The sequence below is a fragment of the Pinus tabuliformis genome, chromosome 1_2, assembly GCF_031772625.1.
Source record: "Pinus tabuliformis cultivar Carrire ecotype Pingquan chromosome 1_2, CPIR1, whole genome shotgun sequence".
NCBI classification, from domain to species: Eukaryota; Viridiplantae; Streptophyta; class Pinopsida; order Pinales; family Pinaceae; genus Pinus; species Pinus tabuliformis.
In genome coordinates this window covers 35,314,760-35,340,924 of record NC_142298.1, presented here as the reverse complement: position 1 = coordinate 35,340,924, position 26,165 = coordinate 35,314,760, and the positions used below count along the sequence as shown (strand labels likewise).

The 26,165-nt window shown below is 40.7% G+C and overlaps 1 protein-coding gene across 1 annotated transcript in view; it reads right to left on the bottom strand.

Moving 5' to 3' along the window:
* LOC149204281 (histone-lysine N-methyltransferase ASHH2-like) overlaps window positions 1–26,165 on the bottom strand; it is a 276,549-nt gene that overhangs the window by 183,011 nt on the left and 67,373 nt on the right. Inside the window, exon 6 of the mRNA XM_089394677.1 lies at window positions 24,827–24,904. Within this exon, the coding sequence (XP_089250803.1) occupies window positions 24,827–24,904 (78 nt within the window). The remainder of the gene's footprint in view (window positions 1–24,826; window positions 24,905–26,165) is intronic.

Below are 26,165 nucleotides of genomic sequence, written 5' to 3'. Positions count from 1 at the left end.
AATTTCCCCGAAGAAGGGGTGAGTTCTCCACTTGGAAAACTCTTGCTAAACAGCAAGTGACCCGGCTAAACAACTCGAGCAACAGAATCAAATTCAATAAGCCAAGAATGATGAAATGAGGAGTGTTACCTTCCTTTTATAGATTTCGTGGAGTTCTTTTCCCTCCATTTTCCCTCATTCGTGGGTCCATCACTAAGCCATCGATTTTCCCTCTCATGCAATTCGAACTATTGGCTTAGGAAGTGCTTATTTTCCTTGTGTGAACAAAACCAAAATAACTTACATCTAACTCCTAAGTCTCCTAATAAAATCAAATGGGCCCCATCTGCTCCAAAACTGACCCCAAAATGTAGCAATAAATCATGTTCAAAAATAATTTAGGAAGGGACATTACAATCATCCTCGCCAAAAATTGTTTGTCCTCAAGTAATGCCTAAACAAGTGTCCTCTCTGATTGTTGATCACCACTGTAACCACCAATAATACCAGGGTCCCAAATGTACCATTGAGTCATCCCCAATCTCAGCATTGTCCCAACATGAAGGAATCCCTCGATACCAGGGTCCCAAGCCATCCTAATCAATGTGAAGCACACCTTGCTCCACTCGCTATCCAACCAGATACAGGTCCCAAAAGCCCTTTGCATACTGATAATGTAGGACTCTACCCAACTCCCCATGAAATTTCCCTACTGAGTAGTCCATCTCATGCATTACAAGAGTAAACTCCTAAAGATGCAATCCAATCCTGGTGAAATTGAATCCTCGTCTACCCAGGCATCCCCTGATCTCCTCTTATCAATCACCTTGCCACACCGGTGAAGTTCCCCACACCATCAATGAATCACTAAAACCAAACGGAAGATCTGGATGACCCTTCCCTGTAGAAACCAGCTCACCTCCACGGGTAGTTGAATTACACAGCCCTGTTATGCCAGAATCCCCTGCCCATCGCAAAAGGAACCTATCCTACTGACATCATGACACTCCGATCATGAATGACTTCATAGCATGCGCGTACCAGAACCTCCTCTCCCATAACTCTCAGCCATAATCTATGCGATGATCGAGGCTAGGCCAATCTTGCCAAAGTGACTCAACAGTGCCAGTGCCTATCACTCCATGGCTAGCCCAAATCCTGAGCAACAATCTGCCTTGTCCTATAGTGAGGACTTCGGTGATCGCCCATGTGTCCACCTGTGAATGAATCAGTCCGCTTGTTATCTCGACCATGCTCACTGAGGAGTGGAGTATCCCACCAATCCACTGGATCCCTGGATCCCATAACCATATTGGAGGTCCACAACCCCCAATCCTCTTTGTCTGTCATTGTGATATGCTGCTAGCTATTGGGACCCCTCGGTGCCCCGTCTCTGCCTCCTGTAGGTATCCAATAAGTAGGCACCGAGCATCAAGAATATGTGTCGCAAATATCCAGTTGCTCTGTGCCTGCCAAATCACACAGCGAGATATGATATCCCAGCTCCTAATGATGTGCTCAGGTACTGCCAGAAGCATAGGCATCATCCTGCCAACAAGGACTACCGTCCTTCGCACCTCATGCTCCCCTAACGCCTCAAGTTGTCCAACTAAAAAAACACCATGTAACTCCCTCTCAATCACCTCCCCAAGTGTGAGCCTAGGGGTGGAACATATGCTACCTCGACAATCAACCATGCCATCCCTAAGTTTGTAACCGTCAACTCGTGCACCTACCAAGTGTCTCAACTGGAGAGTCTCATCTCGGCCCAGGACATGTGGTGTCTCATCCAAGTGCCTAGGGTGAGTTCCCCATGCCCCGTACCTAAATGGAGAGTGTCAAAGTGCAACAACCAAACTCTCTGTGACTGTAAGCAACACCGGAGGATGATGGGTGGGTATGTCCCAAACAGTATGATCAAGAATCTGTCGGAATGCTCAAGAGTAATCCTATGGACGACCCTCTCTCTGCCTCGGATCTGCTGATAACTCCCTCAAGGCCCTGCCTCCACTAAACATGGTGTCCCCAAATGCTCGACAATGTCGTCATCGATCCTAAGTGAGTTGCGTCCAATGGTACACCTATTGTCCTTGTCCATAAGTCTGCCTAGAGGCAATGATTCAAGAGCTCTTTGCACTGCATCATGTGTCACTGCATACCACCAAATACCACTGCACTCCTCGACATGCCACTGTATGCCGCAACCTATCCCTGTACACCACTGGATACCCCCAGCTACGTCTATACCATCTTGTACCATCTTGTGCCCTGCTTGTGTCACTGCACCTGTCACTCCCCGCACCGAGTCACTCCTACGCTACAATGTAAATCAGCATGCTATGTTATACCACCATGTATCTCCATGCTCCTCTCCAGGCCACTGCTCCTCGCTGCATAGCCCTGCACACCACTGGGTGTTATGGCCTAGCATTGGCTCTGTATGCATCAGGCCACATCCCTCTATATAACACTCGACACTATGACTTGACTCTGTGCAGTCTTGTGTACCACTACCTACTATCATACCACCCTGTAACATATGGTATCCCACATGTGCCAAAGTGTCTGCCACCCTGATAGTGACCCCACCACGACATGCATCATGTCCCATCGTCCATCCTGGTAGACCTGAGCACCCTAACTCCACACCTGCTAGAGGGGATATCTCTGTTGTGCCGATCCTCTGTGACCCTTGAGTCTTAAACCTCAACGGAAGAACATCGTCTCCATACAATATGGCCTACCCATGCCACCTCCTCCAACCAACTCCTGCCAGAGAATGTCAATCATCCTACAGCCCCATGCACAATCAACAAGCCAAAACAACCAATGGAGTATGCTCACAAACCACCTGGCCACTAGCGTCAACTAGAACTCCCCTAAGGAATGCATGCGCTCAAGCAGAAGATTTACTACCTCATTAATGCCATAGCCATCCCTTATATCTAATATCGGATAGGAAGCCCCGCCTAGATCCTAATACCAACCTGGGCCTCCAACACCCTCGATGTCTGAGAGCTCCCACTGAGCTTTACTCAGGAGTACGACCATCTCCATGAGTCTAGCCCACACCCTAAGAGAGGAATCGAATGCACAAACTCTAGCACATAGAACAAGCCCTCCATCCTGCGAGTGTTGCACACTGCACAGCTCATGTCGCCTCAACTCACCATCCTGGTCAACACATAAAATCTGTCGAGGAGTCTCTGAATCGCTCTCTCCATGGTGTAAAGGTAGTCTAGCAATGTTGCAAGCCCCATCTATATAATCCCAGAGAGAGCTATTATCTGGAAGTACTACAACTGTGTTGACAGTCTGTGCATCTATCAGCTCTAAGTCAGTGGTTGGCCCCAAAGAAGACTGCTCGTCCTCTATCACAATGGGCTCAACATGAATCACGAACTGCCTCTCCATTACTAGCTCACACCCCTCTCTCTCCATGTTGTTGTAGGTGGTTGTCATCCCGCAACTCTATTGTAGATCTAGGTGCCTTTGTACCTATCGGATCTTCATCAAGGGTGGTGATGTCTCTTGTCACCTCATCATCCCGTCGTGCGCTGCTATCACCTGAAAACTCGGTCACGACCCCGGATACCTCAACAAGGGATGTCACCTTCTCAACGATGGACATGTTTGTGTCTCCTGGCACCTCATCAATGGATGACCCTATGGGTGTATGCTCTTCTCTCTCCCCCAAGGTGTCAATTGGTGCTATCAAAGAGGTCTCCAACAATGGTGACTCTTGTGCCACACTGGGTATACCAATGTGCTCCTCACACTCCCGCATGTCCTCTGCCTCATGCTCAATCTCCTCCTCAGGCCCCTGATGTCTAAAACCAGGTCTCCACCAGCAAAATTGTCTCCTTGACTCATCCTCTAACTGTCTCTGGCCTGCCTGCTCCTTTACAGGAGATCTGGTGCCTTGATTCTGTCAGCTTTCCCCACATAGTGTAGATGGTTGTACTCCCACGGCTTGTGCACCTCTAGTGTCTCTACTATAAGGACAAGGATGGATCTAGTCTGACACCTTCCTCAACTGAGCCAACCTCTCATCGTTCCAGCAGATTCCACCCCAGAATTCTTGCATATTGAATCTCCCTTGAGCCATGGGTGGTGTATGGTGTAACCCGTCACTGTGCATACATGCCCAAATCTCCCATGATATTACTAGTTACCCACAGCTGGGCCAAGATCATGCTCTGATACCACTGTAATGTTCCAAACTTAAATAAACAGTGATATGCAAAACAAAATCGATTTGTGACACAAGAAATAAAAACAATCAACAAATGCTTATTAAAACTCCAGAAGTAAGAACCAGCTGAGCCATTTTATTAATCAATGGAGCAGTACAATAGTATGGATGAATGCACCTGGGCTTGCCTCAATGGCAAGCATGACAGAATCCAGGTGATGAGACAATGATATCAAGTACTAGAAAATGTTTGCTCCTCTAATGCTCTGCATTGCCCAGAAAACTACACTGCTGGTTGGAAAGGAACTACAAGAAACCCCACTTCCACTACTCAGAAAATGCTACAAATTCAGCCCCAAGCTCCTTGACCAAAACCCACAAAAACCCAGAAATGGTTTGGCCTGATTTTGACCTCCCAAAATCGACCCCCAAAGGCATTGTGCAATCCCCAACAATTATGCATTGTCTGCTGCAAAGATATGGCTGAAAACCCCACTTCCGGTGCTCAGAAAATTTTGAAACTTTATATCTGGGATCCTTGTCCAAAACCCAGAAAAAACCCAAGAAATGGTTTGGCCAGATTTTGACCTTCCAAATTCGGCCTCCAAAGGCACTGTGCAATCCCCAGCAATTATGCACTATCTACTACAAAGATATGGCTGAAAACCCCACCTCCAGTGCTTAGAAAATTCTGCAAATTTATATTTGGGGTCCTTGTCAAAAACCCAGAAAAACCCAGAAATGGTTTGGTCTGGTTTTGACCTTCCAAATTCGACCCCCAAAAGGCCCTACGCCCTCCAAATCTGCTGAAGCACAATGCCCGCCAATACACCAGAAAAATCCTCCTCAAACACTCCGGAAATGTAGCAATCAACTCCACCAATACTTCCCTTATGATTTATCTCTCCTAGCAAGAAATAATCCTCCGGTAGAATGTTGCAATGGTCACACTAGATACACTACACGTCCTCCAAAAATACGCACTGTTGGGGCGAACTGTATACAAATGCTAGAAATTTCTCTACAAATCAACTTCGGATGATAATGGATGGACCTCTCTAGGGTGACACTTGAAGTCCCTCAAAGAAAGGGTGAGTTATCCGCTTGGAAAACTCTTGCTAAACAGCAAGTGCCCTGGCTAAACAACTCGAGCAACAGAATCAAATTCAATAAGCCAAGAATGATGAAGTGAGAAGTGTTGCCTTCCTTTTATGGATTTCGTGCAGTCTTTTTCCCTCCATTTTCCCTCCTTCATGGATCCGTCACTAAACCATCGATTTTCCCTCTCATGCAATTCGAACTATTGGTTTAAGAAGTGCTTATTTTCCTTGTGTGAACAAACCCAAAACAACTTACTTCTAACTCCCAAGTCTCCTAATAAAATCGAATGGGCCCCATCTCCTCCAAAATTGGCCCCAAAATGTAGAAATAAATCATGTTCCAAAATAATTTAGGAAGGGATATTACGGGTGGAGATTATCTTCCTCGATAAGGAGTGTTAATGTTTGTAGCTCCGACAGGTATTTCCATGAAGGTGTCTACTTATGGAAATCGCCATTAAAAGTACCCTATGCTTTTTCAAAGGTTCACTTTATTAATTAATTAATAATTAATTAATTAATTATTAATTATTAATGTTCACTTTATTAATTAATAAATAAAGTGAACATTATTTTATTAAAGTGGTTTTTCATTAATAAAGTGACTAAAGTGGGTCACTTAATAATTTAACTAAAAGAAAGCCATTTATTTCACGGTTAGATCTCAACCATTCACGAATAGGTTTTTGTCTCATCTCAAAGTTATAAAAGAAAGAGAAAGCAAAGGACAAACATACACAAAACATTGATTTCACAAGTCACGTGAGTTAAGAAGAAAATCAAAGATCTGGTTTTCAGCCATTGGCGAGGTTTTCAACAGTGTTTCAACAAGGAGAAAGCAGCCAATCTTTAACATGGATAGGCAACCAATTATCAGCAGGGAAGAGTGCAGCCTTACAGCCCAGCAGAGCAGGCTGTACTGTCGTGCATACAGATTCAGTACTGCCATACAGATTCCATACAATTGTACAGATTAAGGGCAAGATGCCTCGATTTCTGTGCAAGCTGTAATTTTCAAGTTTGTTGTTCATTTGAATAATTCTCAGAGCCATTTCTCCCTGTAAGGGAGCTCTTGTAAGTTCTGAAGATACTTTTCAATGATGAACTGATCTAAAAGGGCAGAACTATTTGTCTACTATGTGATTGTTTTTCTCGTTTTCTGCTGCATGCAAAAGTTAATATTACCAGCAAGTAACTAGATCTGATCTATTTGTTTAGATAGTTGGCTTTAGCATAGTTTAACAATCTAATCTTCTTACATAGCAATTGAAATAGCAGTTCAGCTTCAGCACCGCCAACTTTCCTTGTACACTAGGCTAGATTTTATATAATAATATGATATCTTTAGGATTAAAAAGGAAAATTACACGTGTGTTTATATATGCAATATCTCGTACATATATAGAGAATAATAAACCTATGTATCATTAAATTTTGGAATCTTGTTTTTGATCTTCATCTTGTTGAATTTAATTTAACTTTTGATGATTGCTACTTTACAGTTTAAACAATCAACTTCATTAGTGACGACCTTGATCGCACTCTATAGATCACAGACTTTGGTTTACAAATTCATTCAAAGTTTCCTCCAATCCAATTTAATTGCACACATTCTACAATTGATACTTGGGCCTTTAGCGATGTTGCCTCTTCAAGGTAACTACACAGTGATGTTGCCCCTTCAAAGCAACTACCTTAGAGATACAATCTGTTGAGTGTAATGTTGCTATCTATAGAAGGTTCATGTTCTAGCTCCTCAAATCCAAGCCTATCATGGACTTTGTGATAGGACTACCTAAGGTTAGGAATATTATTTATATCTCCGTGGTGGTTCACTACCTCCCAAGCTACAAATCTACAATGTTCCACCAAGTTTCTAGGACAAGAAAGAGCACATAGAAAATATCATCTATAATTGCATCTTTAAATCAGCCATTGTGGAGCACTCATTCGAAAATCAACATCTGATCTGTTTCAATCAAGCTAAGGTCTTAGCATCTTTTCCTTATCATAATCCTCAAATCATTCGGGAAGGTCTCAAAATTGAAGAGGACCCTAACAATTTCAATAAGGAAGATGGTTACAGTCTAGGCCACTCTTGGAAGCCTATTATCCATCACCTATCCCAATAATTCCTCTCTATGGTTTGTCGCCTCTTTGTTCGAACTTAGTTAGCTTTCTCTTTATTTCAATTGTTAATCATTCTTCGATTTCCTTTTAACTCTTGTATTTATTATCTCTCCATTTTTATCCCTTTTTTCATTATTGTTGTAAAAAATAAAAATCTATGTTCTAATTTTAATTGTCAACTTTGAAAAGAAAAAAATTATATCCTAAATTTCAATTCTCTATTTAAATATTTTGAAACTCAATATTTTTATCTAATTCTTCTTTTTGTTTTTAAATTAAATTACAAGTTTAATTTTTAATGTGTAAAGGTGTTTTTTAATATATTAAATAAAAGTTTAATCTTTAATATTTATACATCTCTTTAAAATCTTAATTTTAGGACCTTTTACCCCACCCTTTCATATCTTTGATAATTTATTATCCTTTAATTCTTGACTGATTCCTTCCGCCTCTTCCTTTGGTTTTTGTTTCCTCTTTTCATGAAATTTGACTCAACTTTTAAAAGAAAAAAATTATATCCTAAATTTCAATTCTCTATTTAAATATTTTGAAACTCAATATTATTCTCTAATTCTTCTTTTTGTTTTTAAATTAAATTAAAAGTTTAATGTTTTATATTAATCTCTTTAAAATAATAATTTTAGGACATTTTACCCCACCCTACTATATCTTTAATGTTTTCTTCTCCTATAGCTCTTGATCGATTCCTTCCTCCCCTTCCTTTCATTTTGTTTCCTTCTTTCAAGAAATTTGACTCATTTTTAATAATTTTTAAAAATTAATTCAATTTTTTCATAATGGCTAATTTCCTTCCCATTATATTTATTCTCTTCTCAGCACCCGTTCACATCATCTCCAAGTTTTTATGTCCCTGATGATGGATAGAGTGTCCACACGAAACATTGGACAAACTAAATTCACAAACACAGTTCTTTTCACAAATTTCATCTTAAAATATGATAATTGTGAAAATCGCATAATATTCTATTGATGATGTTGTCTACTAGGACTTCCCCTCCCCCTTCTTCTTCTTCTCTAGCCATTGTAATGCATATTGCTCGTTCCCGTGGCAAATGAAGCACTTGGTCTTGCTCAAGTCCTCCTTCTTCCATGGCTAAGAGGTTTTTGCCTCACTGTTATCCTTGGAATCCTTCCCTTTTCCCTTCTTGGCCATCTTGACCAAGGCCAATTTCTCCTCTCGATATCCTTGACTACTGGCCTTAGACTCCTCCCAAGTCCCTTCCTACATGCAGTCATCCCAAAGCCTCTCCCAATTGGGAAGTTTCTCCTGAGCACAAAATCCCTTGACAAATGGTTCCAGTGACTTGGGAAAACCATTCAATGCCCACATTTATGAGCCCTATGTCCTCCACTTTCTCCCTAATGGTTGCAAGTTAATCCCATGTCTAGGTGATCTTCATGAAGTAATGGGCAACATTATCAGACCTTGACAGTTGGATGTTTGGTTCTAAGTCGACAACGCATTTTAAAATGATCGAAGACATCCTAAAAAGTTTCAAGGATGTTTCATGATTTGGAAATACATCACTAGAACGTAGTGCTACATTTTAGGCCCAATACTCTGTGTTTCGACCCAAATAGGGTGCATTTCAAACCCACAAAAGCTCTTAAAAGTTGCATAAGACAAACAATAACTTCACACATTCTTAATGACATGAAACCAACAAGAAATTTATTTTTATGATAACCAATGGGGCAATAATCCACAGCAACACTTTTCATTTATATTAAATAGTTGATAACTTATGGAAAGTTGGTGGAGCCATTGATTCTTGAGGTAGGATCATACACATTCTAGCTTCATGACAAAAGGCAACAAACATCAAGTGGCACTAACCATGCTAGCGTTAGTTGCAAGGAAGGCTTTAATGGTTATATTCAATCCCCTCTTATAAGGCATCCAATATGATGGATGGTTCATAGTTTTATCCATTGAACCTTAGTAGGTTGCATCCCAATTATTCATATACATACATACATAAATATATATAAGTTGTATTGCAAGGAGCCTGGTGAATTAGCTCGAATGATTGAATGGTTTGAGCTTCATAAAAAAGCTCTTAGGTTTGATCCCTTGAGCTAGTTGTCGTTGTTACAATGCCTCACTTGATGCCCCTACTAGGTCAAGGGCCCTAATCAACACCAATGGGTTTATAGTATATACTAGGTTCCAACCATGAAGTGTGGAGAAGTGCCCACTTGTTTTCCCACAAGGTTTTCCTTGGAAAAAAACAAAATTTGTATTGCAAGTTGTTCACAAAACAATTTATATCCTATGAAGCAAGACACATTAACTAGGGCTTGCATGTCCATATCCCACATGTCAAACACACATAGATGCAAGAAAAACTTAGAAAAAGTACTTTTCAGCTCTTTTTTTCCCACTTTCAACAACTAGAGAATATTCTTAACATTGCATATGTGAAGGAGAAAAGCTAGAGGTGAAGGTAGACCCAAAGATTTGGAGGTATTCTAAATTCTAACTTCCTAGATTTTTCATTTCTCCAACAGCAATGTTCCTCATTCACATCACAAAAATCTATAATGTCACTTTTCGAGGAGGTCCAGTTAATTATTCATTATCACTTAGGAAATAGAGAAAATTATAAAGTGTAATGAATAATTTAAAAAATGGATTAATTATTAAAAAACATGGGATGGTATTCGATAACCCATGGTATTCTAGCAGCTCCTAACATTAAAAGGAGATGAGAGCTCACTTCTTAGGAATGCATTTTGGATTATTGTCTTGTTATTGAGTTGAGCTCTTGGAGCTTGTCTAGGTGAGAGCTCGTATGAAAGAGGGTTAGTTTCAGTGGTAAGTGATCCACCCTAGTTAATCTACTCAAGGGGCTTCGGTATTGAGACCATATACCCTAGACACTCAAAAGGAGGGATCAGATTTGATCCACTCACTAGGACTTAACGTCTAGATCACGAGGAGAGGTCAATCAGATCTCTCACAGGTGCATAACGCTTGGAGAAGCAGGATTTAGGAGGCCAAATTCCATGTTGTTGCATTCATCTTTGGAGGCCAAAGCATCAGCATATTATCCAGCCAAGCATGCCATATAGCAGGGGTTATTTACAAATTTGTTTGAGGTTCTCAAACTAAAGCATGGGAAAGTAATAACATATTCCATATCAATAAAATAAGGTTATGCTTTAAGTTCTCTTCTGTATAATGTCATGGATATAGTTGCTTATTTTCTCTGTATATGAAGAAAAATTGTTGTCCTAACTATTTGACAAAATCCCTTGATCAAAATTTATAGAAAGGTCAATAAAAATAGGCATATTTTTAAGAGGGATACAGTGTTCCAAAATTCATTGAAATTCACTAAAAGGGCACATTACAGTAGTATCAGAATTGTGAATCCTACCATCTTGAGGGGTTTAGCAGCAGAAAGCTTATCATCTTTGCCAGGTGAGTGTGGAACATTGATGCAAGTTAGCATAGGATGGGTGGTGACAGAAGCGCAAAGCCCTAAGTCCAAGCCCTAGGGTTTCTAATTGTGGTTACAGTTCAAATGAGATTCTTGATGAAAACCCATCCAAGGGTCGGGTTCTCATGGAGCTCTACTAACCAAAGTTCGACAGCATCAAGATCGCAGGGCAATTGCCACCAGGAAGTCGGTCTTTGAACCAGAGCTTTGGAGCAGGTCTATGGTGAAGGCCCTGCAGAGTATTTTCTTTGACCACCAACCAAGCACCCATGTTGGGTTTTCAAGACAGATTTTCCTTCCCCTTCCTTTATAACAAAAGGGCCAACAGATTGATTGGTATGTATCTGTGTATAACGGACGTGTGATGCAGAGATGGAACAATTAGTGACTTGGATCTGAACTATATTTAAGTTCATTGAACTAAGCTCAACCCTCAAATTGGACTGATACCCAGTAAAAGTGCTTCTATATTTGGTGTTAACTTTACACGGGGACTTTAGTAGGTTCTCTATGATCTGAAGAACATAATGTGGGGTATGATTGTTGGCTGCGAAATGTCCCTCGGTTGCTTCTTTGGATACCTTACATCCTCACTCCTGGACCGAGTTCTACCTCAGCGTTGAACCAAAATCGAGGATGGTCGATATAATTGATGCAGTATAACGAAGTCTTGAAGGAACGAATTATTAGCAAGTCACAACATTGCTAACCCTTAGTTAGGCAAACCACACTGGCAACAGCCAATTCCCATATCACACATGGAGCAACTAGGCCCCATTTGATGAACGGCAAAGTGTCGATGCAGCAACATCCTAACACAATTGTGTAGGCTAAGCTTATATGTGCATACACAGCCACTGGGTTGCGGATTATCTACAGCAGCAAAACATTTACAGTGACTATTCCATCCTCTAGCAATCAAGGTGGCAACTGGGGGTCATAGGATCTGCAAAATATGTCTTGGGTTGTGGCAAGAATGGAGATATATTTGTAATTGGGAGCCAGCACCATAGTGCCCCGATATGTATATCAATGCAGATAGTATGAGGGCATCGCTTGTTGGAGGAGTCAACTCACACCTGGAGGCCTAGGTACTTATTTGCGCACAGATCGAGCAAAGGAAAGACCACTTTTCAGGAGTCAAGTCAATGGTGTCTGAAATATCTTGCTAGCAGCAAAGTAACCTGTAGTGATCAAACTTCATTAGGTGACCAATATGATGCTTAAGAAGCAAGTACAGGGGGATGCAATCAAATTTTATTGATGACAGTCAAGTTGCAATAGCTGGGTCAATTGCACAGAAGAAAACTGAGGCCAAAATACTATCGAGTTCAGCATTATCTCCAAAGGGGCTAAAATTGTTCAATAGGCAATAAAAGGTTCCAGGAAATTTCTGGGCCAAAATTGTGAATCACGCCAATCAACTTGCAGCTGGCTGAGGCAAACTCTGTGGCACTAAGAGGAGGGTTGCCAATCACATTGGAGGACAAACCCTCGTAGCCACTAGACAGAGGACAAATTGACCTAGTCCGAACTCCTCCCTCAAATGCTAAGCTCTCAAAATATTTTATAGCAACACTTGAAGGCCAAGTCTTAATTTTGGGTAGCTCCACGATGGATAGTTTTTATTGTAGAATCAAACCCAAAGAGGAATGCAGCATTCTGGAGGTTACCTTCACCCTGACATCTAGGTCTAACTAAATATGTTGCATGTACATTTTTCTAGTGTAATAAAGTTGGCTCAAAGGAATAGCTTATTTGGGTCTTGTATATTCTACTAGAAAAGGGTTTTCCTTCTTTAATCGCTAGTGTTGTCTCTGCTATAAATATTTGGTTCATTTGCACACAAGGGCTTGAAGAAAATACTAGCATATTAAGTGTTTGACAAAATTCATAAAACAAAATTTAGAAAATTTTGCAATAGAAGGGTTCTCATCCTGATGGAATTAACAGTAAATCAAGTGATCAACACTCCACCTTGATCAGTAAAGCAGTATTCAAGTTGGTTCCCTGACAATAATGTTCTCAGCTAAGTCACAAGACACGTCCTCCAAGGTCTCGTGTCCTGTATTTTACGTGTCGGACACGAAAACAGCCCTAAAACGTGTCGAAAACGTTTTTCATCGTGTCCTGTAAAATGTAAAACGTATTCGCCAGTTTTCGTCGTGTCCTGCATCTGGAAAACGTGTATTCCGTTTATAGAAAACGTTGCTTGCATAAGCTGCAATTTTTTTTTAAATCAACAAATAATTTTTGAGTGGGGCAGCTTAATGATCAAGTCTAGGCCCTAGTATTGATATGCTATTCATGGTAATGTTAAATTCTTAAAGTAAAAGTGACATTCTCCTTAATCTTCATTTTCATCCTTTTACTTAAATTTTTAACATTACCATGAAATGACTCAGGATGTTTGAGAGTGGTTCTGGCCTCATTGGATTTCATATGGAGAAAGTAGAATTTTAGATTTCATTCAAAATGCAGCAGACTTATCAGTTTTTCAGGATTTCAGGATTGGGAGATTGTAATGTTTCCAGGTGACACCACTTGCCCGTGCTACCCCTGCCACCAGTAGAGGACGTGGTCTACCTCCTATAGCTCCTACTTCTAGTTCTTCAGCTTCTAGAGGGAAAGGGAAAGCTGTGGCATTTTCTCGCAAGAGGGGCAGAGGAAATCAATAGGATTAGACTTTAGTTATTTTCTTATGTGCTTGTAAGTTGTACATGAACAATGAACATTGAATATTCAAGAATCAAGACCAAGCATATCACATTCTAATTTCTAAATAGTAAATTTTGATTCTATTTATTTTTTTAAAGTGAACTATGAACTTTGAGAAGTAATTATATTTTAATTTGATTAGATAAGCTGCAACCTGCAATTTAATATGGATAAAAAACTATATTTCGGTATATATATATATATATATATATATATATATATATATATATATATATTAAATATATATAAAACGTGTCCCCCATGTCTTGTTTCCAGGTCGCTGCGTTTTGTATTGAATAATCGTATTTACGTGTCCTCCATGTCTCGTGTCCTCGTGTCATGTAACTTAGGTTCTCAGGGAGAAAAGAGCAATGTAGAATAGCAAACCCTTCTCAATGGGAGTCCATGTTACTCTCCAGACCAAGCAACTGAGGAATCTACGATAAGAGAAGTGGGAAATTGGTTGTTCATACTAGGGTCAAATTTGAAGTTTGTGAAAACAGGAGATGTCCTCTCTAAATTGGCGGAGTTGGACTCATGTTTCTCTAATGTAACCGAATCTAATTGGAAAATTTTAGGTGGGGCTTTGAAGCCATCAATGCTTGCTTTGATCCAGCACAGGCTTATGAACACCCTTGTAAAGAGGTAAGACTTGCAGTTGCTTCTTGCCTCAGTGAGATCATAAGGATAACTGCTCATGTTCCCCCCTATAATAATGACATTTTAAGACGGGTTCTATAGTTGATTATGGAAAGCTTCCAGGGATTCTATGATATCAAGGACCCTACCGTTCATAAGAAGCTCAAGGTCTTAGATATTATGGCAAGAACTAAGTTGTATGCCAATATGATCGATTTAGAATGCAATGGCTTAAATCTTCAAACATTCCAATGCTTCCTCACCAACATCAAAGAACATCATCCAGACATTATTAAAACCATCATGCAAAATATTGTCGTTAATTTTAGGAGAACATGATGTCATTTGCAGGCGGCTGTGATCAAAGTTGTTGGCTATTTGGAGGAAGGAGCAGGTCGTTTCACCTGTTGGTCATAAGATCTCAAGAAGATTGGTTGAGCATAATATAAAAAGTTTCAAAAGACAATTAACTGAAAGGAAATAACTTCAATGGACTTATAGGTTACAAGGCACTCCAAGAAGAGAACTTGTTCATCATATCAAGAAACTTGGAAACCTGGTCATTTTTGTGAAGTCAATAAGGAGCTATTGCAGCCAAATGATGTGAGGATAACAAAGCAATTAAGACTATTGAACTTGGGAACAATGCCTTACCCAAAGTAGCAGGTACAATAGTTGATGAAGTGCGTCAGGATTCAGGATAACATAAAAGCAGCCTTAGCCATGCAATCAGATCAGTCCAATAAGGATTATGAGGCCTATGATGACACCCTTGAAAAGTATGAACAATCATGTGAAGATTTTGGCAGCAATTCACTTATGCATCCATGTTTGTTGATGATTGAAAATGGTCATTGTGATGAGGAAATAAATGAAACTCTTAGTGACCAGCAAATTGTTCAAATTTGTGAAGTATGCCAAGAAGATGACATTCAGGGGATCATGGTGAAGGACCAATTAGAAGGGGTATTGCAAAAGGATGAACTGGAGATGTTGCTTGTGAATTATGAAGTGCAAGAACAATCAAGCAAAAACAAGGAATGCTGACAATCAATATCAGCAATTGAAGAACAAAGAAATAGATAGGAGCAGCATGTGGGCAAATGAACAGGACAAAGGAAAAATCAAAGTGGCACAGCGTGAGCATGGTGGGATCATTCCTTGTGTTAGTACTTATACACAAGGTCTTTTTCCGAGGTCGTTAAACGTTCCTTGGGGATTTATGGACTCCAAAGGAGACATTGTTGTTGATACTTCCTATTTCAGCAATCTATTGGATTGGAGAGAGGTTATGAGTTACGATCCCACTGAGTGGATAAACTTTAAGAAAACACTTCTCACCAGGGGTATAGCATAGCAAGAGCCCTTGAATAGTTGGGAAGATAGATTCCGAATTTGGCAATGGGATCCATATGGAACATTTCATCATGCGCCAAAGCTTGACAAAGTAGTAGAGCACAACATGGAGGAAGAAGGCATTGTGGCATAGACTCTTTCCAAGGGGAGAATGACCGTGGAATTAATATCAGGTCTATCAGAGATACAAGGCAACAATCTCAATTATGGAGTGCTGACTGCTTGACCAAGCTCACGTATCCCTTAACATTGCAATACAAGGCAGCACAACTAACAAGGTTGTTTTGCCAAGGAGAATTTAGACTCCATGAGTTGCCGAAGGACTTTGACTTCATGAGGTGGCATAAGGATACCACAACTTGGGGTTCCGAAAATCTTCAAATAGGTGGATGGCTTCACCATATGACAAAGTTTGACGGAATGATTGATACTTTCCTAGTATTATAACAGGAGCACAATGGAGTTTTCTTCACATCCATTTTGGGTCCAGGGATTGGCCTTGGCATACAAGTGTGGGAATATAGACAACAGGGATTCTTCGGGGTCATATAGGATCCTGGAATATAGCTTTGGATTGCTTGGGGGCATGGGAAGGGATAAGGGTCCAGTTAATTATTAATTATCACTTAGGAAATAAAGCAAATTATAAAGTGTAATGAATACTTGAAAAAAAATGGTTTAAGTATTAAAAACCATGGGATGGTACTCAATAACCCATGGTATTCTGGAAGCCCCTAACTTTAAAAGGAGATGGGAGCTCACTTCTTAGGTATGCATTTTGATTATTGTCTTGTTATTAAGTTGAGCGCTTGGAGTTTGTCTAGGTGAGAGCCAGTATGAAAGAGCGTTATTTCGGTGGTAAGTGATCCACCCTAGCTAATCCAATCAAGGGGCTTTGGTATTGAGACCATATATTGTTAAAATTGGCAACTAGGGCAAACTCCATGTGGGTAATCTTATGTATGGCAGCTGATATTTTTCTTGGACTCCTCTCATCGAGAGGTGTAGGATTGATCTAAAGATCATCTGATTCTGATAAGTATTCATGGAGTTATGAATTTATTTGTGTTATAAGACAATTCGTCAAGGTCAGCCAGCAACTAAATAACACCCACATGTGCTCAACGTTTTAGTATAAAAGGAGATGACTTGAGAGTCATTTCACACACACTTCTCTCTTGATTTCTCTCCACTCGCTTTGGGTTTTAGTGGAAGAGAAATCTAGGAGAGGAAGCCCTAGACGTTGGAGGAAAGGAGGTTGCCCTAGCCGCAGCAAAGAAGACAGGCCAGCGAAGCTATGGAAGGGATGACCTAAAGGAGCCCTTACCTTTGTCATGGAAGAAGTTTAACGCAGCTATGGAGGAGGCCTTAGCAAGCCCTAGTCGCAACCTTAGCAAGCCCTAGTTTGTGGGTTAAACAGGGCACCGAGTTGCTGAAAGGAAGGCCAAGTTTCTTTCTGGGAAGACCGAACCGAATTAGGAGACCTCTCTCTCGCAGGTCTGTTTGGGCACTGTTTTGTTGACAAAATTCTTGTATGGTGTTGGTCGTATGCTACAGGTGGACTGTGTGCTAGGCCGCAGACCACAGCACCACAGTTAGGGTCTGTGTAGGGAGGATTAAGGGCTAGTATATGCCCAAAACAACAGAGTACTAATTGTGGAGTCTCAAGAAGGTGTGCCACAGTCTTTGAGGTTTGTTTGTGGACTGTTAGATGGGTTTGTAGGGTTTGTTGCAACATGACCAGATGCACTAACCAGTCACAGTATAAACAGCAGTGAAAGCACACAATTGGGACAGCAGCTATGGCATGGCACAATTGATGGGACAACAGCAATACAATTGGGACAACAACTATGGCATGGCACAATTGATGGGACAACAGCAATACAATTGGGACAACAACTATGGCATGGCACAATTGATGGGACTGCAGCGATAGCCAATTGGGACAGCAGTCCAGTAAGCAAGATGCATGGGCAGCATGATAGCAATGATGGCATTATACAACAATGTTATAATGACAGCATGATAGCAGCAATGTTACAATGATGGCAGGGGACAGCAATGTAACAATGGGACAACAGCAAAGGCATGCTAACAATGAAACAACAGTATGGTAAGCAAGGTGCAGTGAGCACATGCTGGCAAGCATAGTGCAGTGAGCACATGGGACAGTATGGCAAACATGGTGCAGCAATGGCACATGATGGTACATGATGCAGTACAACAATGGGTGCAGCATGGTGATGGAGTCACTTGGGAGAATCAGTTGAAACAACATGTCTTCAACTGAGTTCAGCTACCTCATGTATCATCTACTTAGAGATGATCTATGCTCTTAGTTAGATAAGTCAAAGTGTTGACTTTTGTTGTATATGCACTATCTCTCTCTCTTTCTACTGAACTATTGAAGAACATATAAGAAGAATTGATCAAGGGTTTCCCCACATTGGGGTTTGTCCCTAGCTAGCGCCACATCTTGTGTCCTCTTGTCTTGGCTTGTCTTCTACGATCTATGTTTATGTTATATCTGCAATCTGTTTTAATGTTGATGTGATTGCTAATCTGGAAAAGATATTGAGCTAACTATAAAATTGAAATAAATTGTTTTAAGCATACAACATACCTAAACTTAACATGGTATCAGAGCTAAGGTGAAGACAAAGCCCAAGCAAGAGTGAAAGAGCAATCATCGAACACAGATGGAAAAGGACAAAAGGATCACTGGGTTCCTCATCCCTCTTCAAATTCACCAAGGGTGAACTCGAAGTAGAGAACATTATCAGAAGGGCGCAGTGGAAGTTTCTGATGGCCTACAGATCACTTCAATGGGAAGTACAGATCTAAGGGTGGAAGGAAAGGTAGATGCCTTGTTTGTAATAAGTTCGGCCATTATGTGAAGGAGTGTTCAAATAGCAAGGACACATCACTTGATGATGATAACAATCATTCCAGGGACATCTTCAATGATCGAAGGAGTGACAAGTAATGCAGGTCATCAAGGAAATAGCCAACTCTTCAAAGAAAGCAAGGAACCCCAGGTATGAAGAATCAAATGTTGTTTCTAATAAAGAAGCGCTATCTTATATTGGCCCTCTCCTTCAGACTCTTTGGGAATCTGGCTTATTGATTGTAGTGCTTCAAGGCACTTCATCAGATAGAAGGGTGCTCTCTCTAATTTGGTAGAGATGGAAATGATCGTGGGATTATACTTGGAGTCGATGCCACCTATCCCGAAAAGGGTGTAGGGAATGTTACCCCTAAATTGAATGAGGGTAACTCGATTCATTTACAAGAATCTCTTTTATGCACCAGATCGCAAGAAGAACCTGGTGTCCATTTCGACAATGGAAGTCAAAGGTTATAGGGTGGCATTCATCGATGGAAAGGCATGTGTTTGAAAATAGAATTTTCAAAGATGCCTTTATCTTTGAGTTCAGGGTTAGCAGTTTGTATCAAGTTGCAGGATGGTCCATTGGGGAACATGTCAGTTGTCATATCTCATCTATAGCACCGGAGGTCTACTTACTATGGGGCCCTACCCGATGTGAGTCAGATGGTGACAAGGATCCCTGAATTCAAAAAGAGCATGAAGGCACATGTCTGAGATGTACCGAAGGAAAATCTCACAAAGGGGACCATTCACCTCATGTACCAGGTCCATAGGTTTGCAACAACTAAAGGGGATTGGGATTCATGATCAAGAATCTCATGTATGCAAATGGAAGAAAGCCCTCTATGGCTTGAAGCAAACACCCCAAGCTTAGTATGAGAGGATTGATAGTTGTCTGATGAAGCGAAGATTCACTAGAAGTGAAGCCAATCCAAACCATTGCTTGAAGGTTGTGGATGATAGACCTCTCATACAGGCACCTTATGAGGACGACCTCTTTCTAACAGGTGCAGACCCTTTCAGTTGCAAAAGTAAGAGGGAGTTGGATTCTAGATTTGAAATGGTGAACTACAAGCCCATGACTACCTCGATGGAGCTTAACTTTCAGAAGCTATGTGGTAGTGATGTCAGACCAGATTTAGGAAATGCCTATGAGTTCCATAAACTCATTCGCATTGATGTTCTTGGTGAACTTCCGTCCAGATATATTTTTTGCAGTTAGCATGTTGGGCTCATATTTTAGTTGAGCCTCACTAAATTGGTGCCAAGAATCTTCTCAGATATCTTCGGGGCACAATCTCTCATGGATTTTGATACACTGCCGGAAATATGAAGTTGCATGATTATTCGAACGCTGACTGGGCATGCAGTATGTAGGATCTCACGAGCACTTTTGAGTGTTGATTCTCTTTGTGTTATGCTCGATATCCTGGATGAGCAAGGAGCAGAAGACGGTTGCTTTGAGCACAACTGAGACCGAATACATAGCTACGAGTATGACTCTTGTGAAGCTGCCTGGTTGCAAAAGCTCTTCAGTGAGCTGTTTGTACACATGATGGATACCACTGTGATCTTCTGTGTCAACCAGAGGAGGATTCGACTATTGAGGAATCTTGTATTCTATAATTGCTCCAACATAGAGACATCAAACAATACCTTATCTGGGATATGATACATCGATGAACCAGAAGGCTCCATCGCATTGAGACTGATGTACAAGTTGCAGACATTCTGTTGAAGCCCTGGGAAAGGTCAAATTTGTGACTTTCCCAAATGACTTGGAGTCGTTGGGAGACCCTCTTATGAGGGTCCTGCATGATGAATGCATTGAGCTCTGGAAGCTCCAAGGGGCTTGGGGTACTTCTTGGAGCAACAAGCGACCATAGGGCAACTCACCCTCCCATAATGGTGCGCTGTGTATGGGGTGAATGGTTCAACCTTCCCCTGTGATACCCCGTGGCGACTTATGGACAGGATGAGTGGTTCTCCTGTCGAGGCATCCTACCCATGCAGTCTGGGACGCATGGAAAGTACCTCTCATCTGGCCAATGAGTAGGGAAATGGGGTTAGGGACCATAGTAGTACTATCGATGGATGCATCGTTGTATCCACCGTACTCCCTATGCTAGGATGACCTCCATTGATCTAGGCATATTGAAACTGATCTGGGATCAATATGAGTGGTTTGAGACACTCTCTTTTGATATTGATCTGGGATCAATTGGAATTGACTTCGGGTCAGTAAGAGTGATATGACTCACTCTCTTGGAACTGATGTGGGATCAGTAAGAGCGATATGACTCACTCTCTTGTAACTGATATGGGATCAAAAAGAGTGATATGACACACTCTCTTCATATGGAACTAACTTCAGGTCAGTAGAGAATGGTATGAGATATCCTCGATTAATTCTTCTTCTTCATGGTTCAGCAGAGCAAAGCAAAGCTGAGCAGTGCAGGGCGTTGTTGGCAAGAGATAGCACAACCTGGCCGATGGATCAGCAAATGGAGTTCTCCCTAGTTGAGAGGGAGTGTTAAAATTGGCAACTAGGGCCAAACTCCATGTCGGTCATCTTATTTATGGCAGCTGATATTTTTCTTGGACTCCTCTCATCGAGAGGTGTGGGATTGATCTAAAGATCATCCGATTCCGATAAGTATTCATGGAGTCATGAATTTATTTGTGTTATAAGACAATTCGTCAAGGTCGGCCAGCAACTAAATAACACCCACATGTGCTCAACTTTTGAGTATAAAAGGAGATAACTTGAGAGTCATTTCACACACACTTCTCTCTTGATTTCTCTCCACTCGCTTTGGGTTTTAGTGGAAGAGAAATCTAAGAGTGGGAGCTCGAGACGTTGGAGGAAAGGAAGCTGCCCTAGCCGCAGCAAAGAAGACAGGCCAGCTAAGCTATGGAAGGGATCTATACATTGACCTAAAGGAGCCCTTACCTTTTTCATGGATGAAATTTAATGCAACTATGAAGGAGGCCTTAGCAAGCCCTAGCCGCAGCCTTAGCAAGCCCTAGCCGCAGTCCTAGCAAGCCCTAGTTTGTGGGTTAAACAGGGCACCGAGTTGCTGAAAGGAAGACCGAGCCACAGTCCTAGCAATTCCTAGTTTGTGGATTAAACAGGGCACCGAATTGCTGAAAGGAAGGCCAAGTTGCTTGCTGGGAAGACCGAATTAGGAGACCTCTCTCTCGCAAGTCTGTTTGGGCACTGTTTTGTTGACAGAATTCTTGTATGGTGTTGGTCGTATGCTACAGGTGGACTGTGTGCTGGGCCGCAGGCCATAGCACCACAGTTAGGGTCTGCGTAGGGAGGATTAAGGGCTAGTATATGCCCAGAACAGCAGTGTACTAAGTGTGGAGTCTCATGAAGGTGTGCCACAGTCTTTGAGGGTTGTTTGTGGACTGTTAGATGGGTTTGTGAGGGCTGTTGCAGCATGACCAGATGCCCTAACCAGTCAAAGTATAAGCAACAGTGAAAGCACACAATTGGGACAGCAGCTATGGCATGGAACAATTGGGATAGCAGTTGTGATGGGACAGCAGCAATAGCCAATTGGGACGGCAGTATGGTAAGCAAGATGCATGGGCAGCATGATAGCAATGATGGCATGGTACAGCAATGTTACAATGATAGCATGATAGCAGCAATGTTACAATGATGGCATGGGACAGCAATGTAACAATGGGACAGCAGCAAAGGCATGCTAACAATGAAACAGCAGTATGGTAAGCAAGGTGCAGTAAGCACATGGTGGCAAGCATGGTGCAGCAAGCACATGGGACAGTATGGCAAACATGGTGCAGCAATGGTACATGATGCAGTACAACGATGGGTACAGTCATGATTGATGAAGCATGATGAGATGCAGAGCTGCGATGATGGGTGCAGCATAATGCAGCACAGTGAGGTGCAGCATTATGATGAGGAGCAGCACAATGATAGGTGCAGCATGGTGATGGAGTCCCCTGGGAGAATCAGTTGAAGCAGCGTGTCTTCAACTGAGTTCAGCTAGCTCATGTATCATCTACTTAGAGATGATCTATGCTCTTATTGAGTTAAGTCAAAGTGTTGATTTTTGTTGTATATGTACTATCTCTCTCTCTCTGCTGAACTATTGAAGAACATATAAGAAGAATTGATCAAGGGTTTCCCCACATTGGGGTTTGTCTCTGGCTAGCGCCACATCTTGTGTCCTCTTGTCTTGGCTTGTCTTCTACGATCTATGTTTATATTCTATCTGCAATTTACTTTAATGCTAATGCGATTGCTAATCTGGAAAAGATATTGAGCTAACTGTAAAATTGAAATAAATTGCTCTAAGCATAGAACATACCTAAACTTAACATATACCCTAGCCACTCAAAAAGGAGGGATCAAATCATATGCACTCACTAGGGCTTAACATGGAAACCACGAGGAGAGGTCAGTCAGATCTCTCACATGCATAATGCTTGGAAGAGGATTTGGGAGGCTAATTCCGTGTTTGCTGCATTCATCTTTGGAGACCACAATATCAACTTATTATCCAGCCAAGCATTCCATATAGCAGGGGTTATTTACAGATCTGTTCCAGGTTATGAAACTAAAGCATGGGAATGTAATCACATATTCCATATTAATAAACGAAGGCTGAGTTTTTTATAAGTATTATGTTTTGCATTCTCTTTTTGTATAGTGCCATGGTTATAGTTGCTTATTTTCTCTATATACAAAGAAAAACTGTTGTCCTAACTGTTTGACGAAATCCTTGATCAAAATTTATAGAAGGGTAGACAAAAATAGGCATATTCTTAAGAGGGATATTGCAGTGTCCCAAAATTTATTGAAATTCACTGAAAGGGTACATTACAAAATCATGGCTTCATCATCACGGGTTGCTAATAAAGGTCAAAGACGGGATAACGTCAATCCATCTGTTGTTGTTACTGCTCCGTTTGCTGAGAGTGGAGTTGCCAGTGCTGTAAATAACTCTGCCATAAAAAGACAGCAAGCTCAAGAAAGAAAACATCCTTTGTATCTAGTATCTACTCTATTTGTATTTGCTATGGCATTCCCATGTATAGTATCAGCATTCCTGTAATGCATTTTGATTTTAATATCAAATGACTCGATGAGAAAACTGCAGTTTATGGTTCTTACTTCAACCTTCTAAACCTGTATTTTATGTTTACTGAATCTTGAATACTCTAGTTTCTTGTGGATGTAGTAAGTTAGTGACTAGTTGTATCGATATTTTCATTTTGTAAATGTTCTAAGAAACTTTTGACCTTTATGTCAATGATTTATTTTGGTATTTCTAAACGTGTGTGTGCACGCGCACGCATGTCTGTGTGTGTCCCCCATGTCACGTTTCAAGAGTCACTGTGTCCCATGGCACATATGCATATCCACATGTCCCATGTGCACCACGTTTCAAGGGTTGACATGTCCCATGGTGGACGTGTATCCACATGCCCCATGTCTCAGTCTCACATGACTTAATTTATAGCATGTTCTAAGCAATTAGTCAAATGGAAGATTTAGTGCTCTTCTAGATTCTTTGTTACTTGTTGAGAAATATTATTACCTATCTAGCAATCTATCTATATCAAAATTTACAGTCGTTTTGTGCTGTCAGGTTGAGTGCAGGTGGCTGCTCATAAGTGTGTGCTCACTTGCACATGCGCCCTTGCACTTGCAAACCCAAACGCACACTGTCCCCCCCACAACTATAGGCAGTCTCCCAAGCATGCATGTATGTGGGAACAAAAAGAATGATGGGACTATCATTGATTTGATGGTTATGGAGGTTCACCAAAGTGGTCCAGACTCCACTGTAACAAAAGGCATCACAAATAACACCTAAAACTAATGAACCAAAAGAATTGTTTCCATATTTGACGCCCTTTAACTTGGGAAGTTATCTTAGGAATATCACTCTATAATGGGCTCAATTTAGATCTAATAATCCATTTCAGAAAGGATAATCTCTACAGGATAAAAAACTACTATTCACAAAGAACATAAACACTGCCACCTGGATCTTCATATTTTCCAGTAAAATTAACTAACAGTACCGTCTCTGCCTACTAGAAACCTAACCATCTACAGCTGCTAAATAAAATTTACAGGAATGTAACTATACAAAACCGTATATAGATTTGAAAAATTAGAATTTAAGCAGAAATTTTTGTTTTAGATAGTTAGGCTGATTCAAAAACAATGCTGCCATGTGAGAACACCAAAGAGACTTCTTTATTCAGGGCACTTCCAAAAGATCCCTCAAAACTGTTCTAGCTTTCTACATCCTGCCAGTATATAAGTTCCAAACCAGGTAGAGTAGAAATTCATCTTTACCTTTTCTGTTTGGCAGTTAGGATCACAACTGTGATTAATGAAGCGCCCCAGATTTCCCTTCACACATGTATCAATTACCTGCAAATATGTCGAACCCTTGAATAAATATGGCATAAAAAACAATATTAAACTAAAAAACAAAACACCAGTGAGCACTAGGACAAAAGGACAAATGTATTAACACCAGCCTAGATCTATTTTAAACCCAGATCTATCCAGCACCGAGATGGATCAAATTTCCTAGTGTGTAAATCTTTTTATCACTTAATTGCTACCCTTGGTGCAAATAGATCCATCTTAACCCAGAAGCTAGTAAGCACCAAGAGAGATCAAAAAAACTTGAGATGAAGGTATCAGATGAATTTATGCTATTGCGTGCATGTGTGGTCAGCTTTTCCTTATGTGGGTAGCACCATTACACAATGGAACACATGAAGTAACAAACATCTCTCCCAACCCAGCCTGTAGAATACCTCTCATATCTTGGTGGAAAACTATTGACAATCCCAACAAATCTAATGGATAACCACAGTTCTTTAGTCATACACAATTCTAAATGATAACAGATAGATCCCTCCAAGAGATTCAAATAAGTGTAACAGGTACTCTGTAAGAAGATTTGAGAAAAAAAACTATCAAAACAATGAACTTAAAACCACTTTTTCACCCAGCCTAAGCTCACGGTGATGCAAAATGCTTGGACATTAGAAACCAGACATTGCCCAGTATCTAAATCCAAATTTGCTAAAGACTAAACCAATACTAAGCTACACTAAAAAAGAAAACGTTGTCCAGCCCGAGAATCAACAGTGTATCATAAATAAGATGGCACATAAAATAGTTATTAGCTTTATGCAGTCAACAGGAAATTTAAAGACCGAGCTTGCCTTTCAGGCCACAAAATAGAATCAACCAATTAAATAGGTCCAGGATTCAGATTGTTATCCTTTTTCATGTCATCTGAAAATGAACTGAATTTCCCTCAGATGCCTAGATGTGGAAAGGGCTAAAATGTTCTAGCAATTTCAGGAAGGGGCGAGTGATCCCAATGCAAGATATCATATAGAAATTATAGCAAACTAAGAAGATTATTTTCAAATTATGTACCTAAACTCTGATGACTGATTTTAAAGCTACAAAGACCAAAAAGAATCCGAGTTAATAGGATCTGATTGACCACACTGTGAGGAATAATATATCATTTAACTTGCGCATGAGATACACTGAATGAATATGAAGAACTTGAATCTCTTGATAGGGAATTTTGTACCAATATTTTGTAGAAGGATTGTTTCTATCCTCAACATTACAAGCTTAAACTACATGTGTATCTTATGTC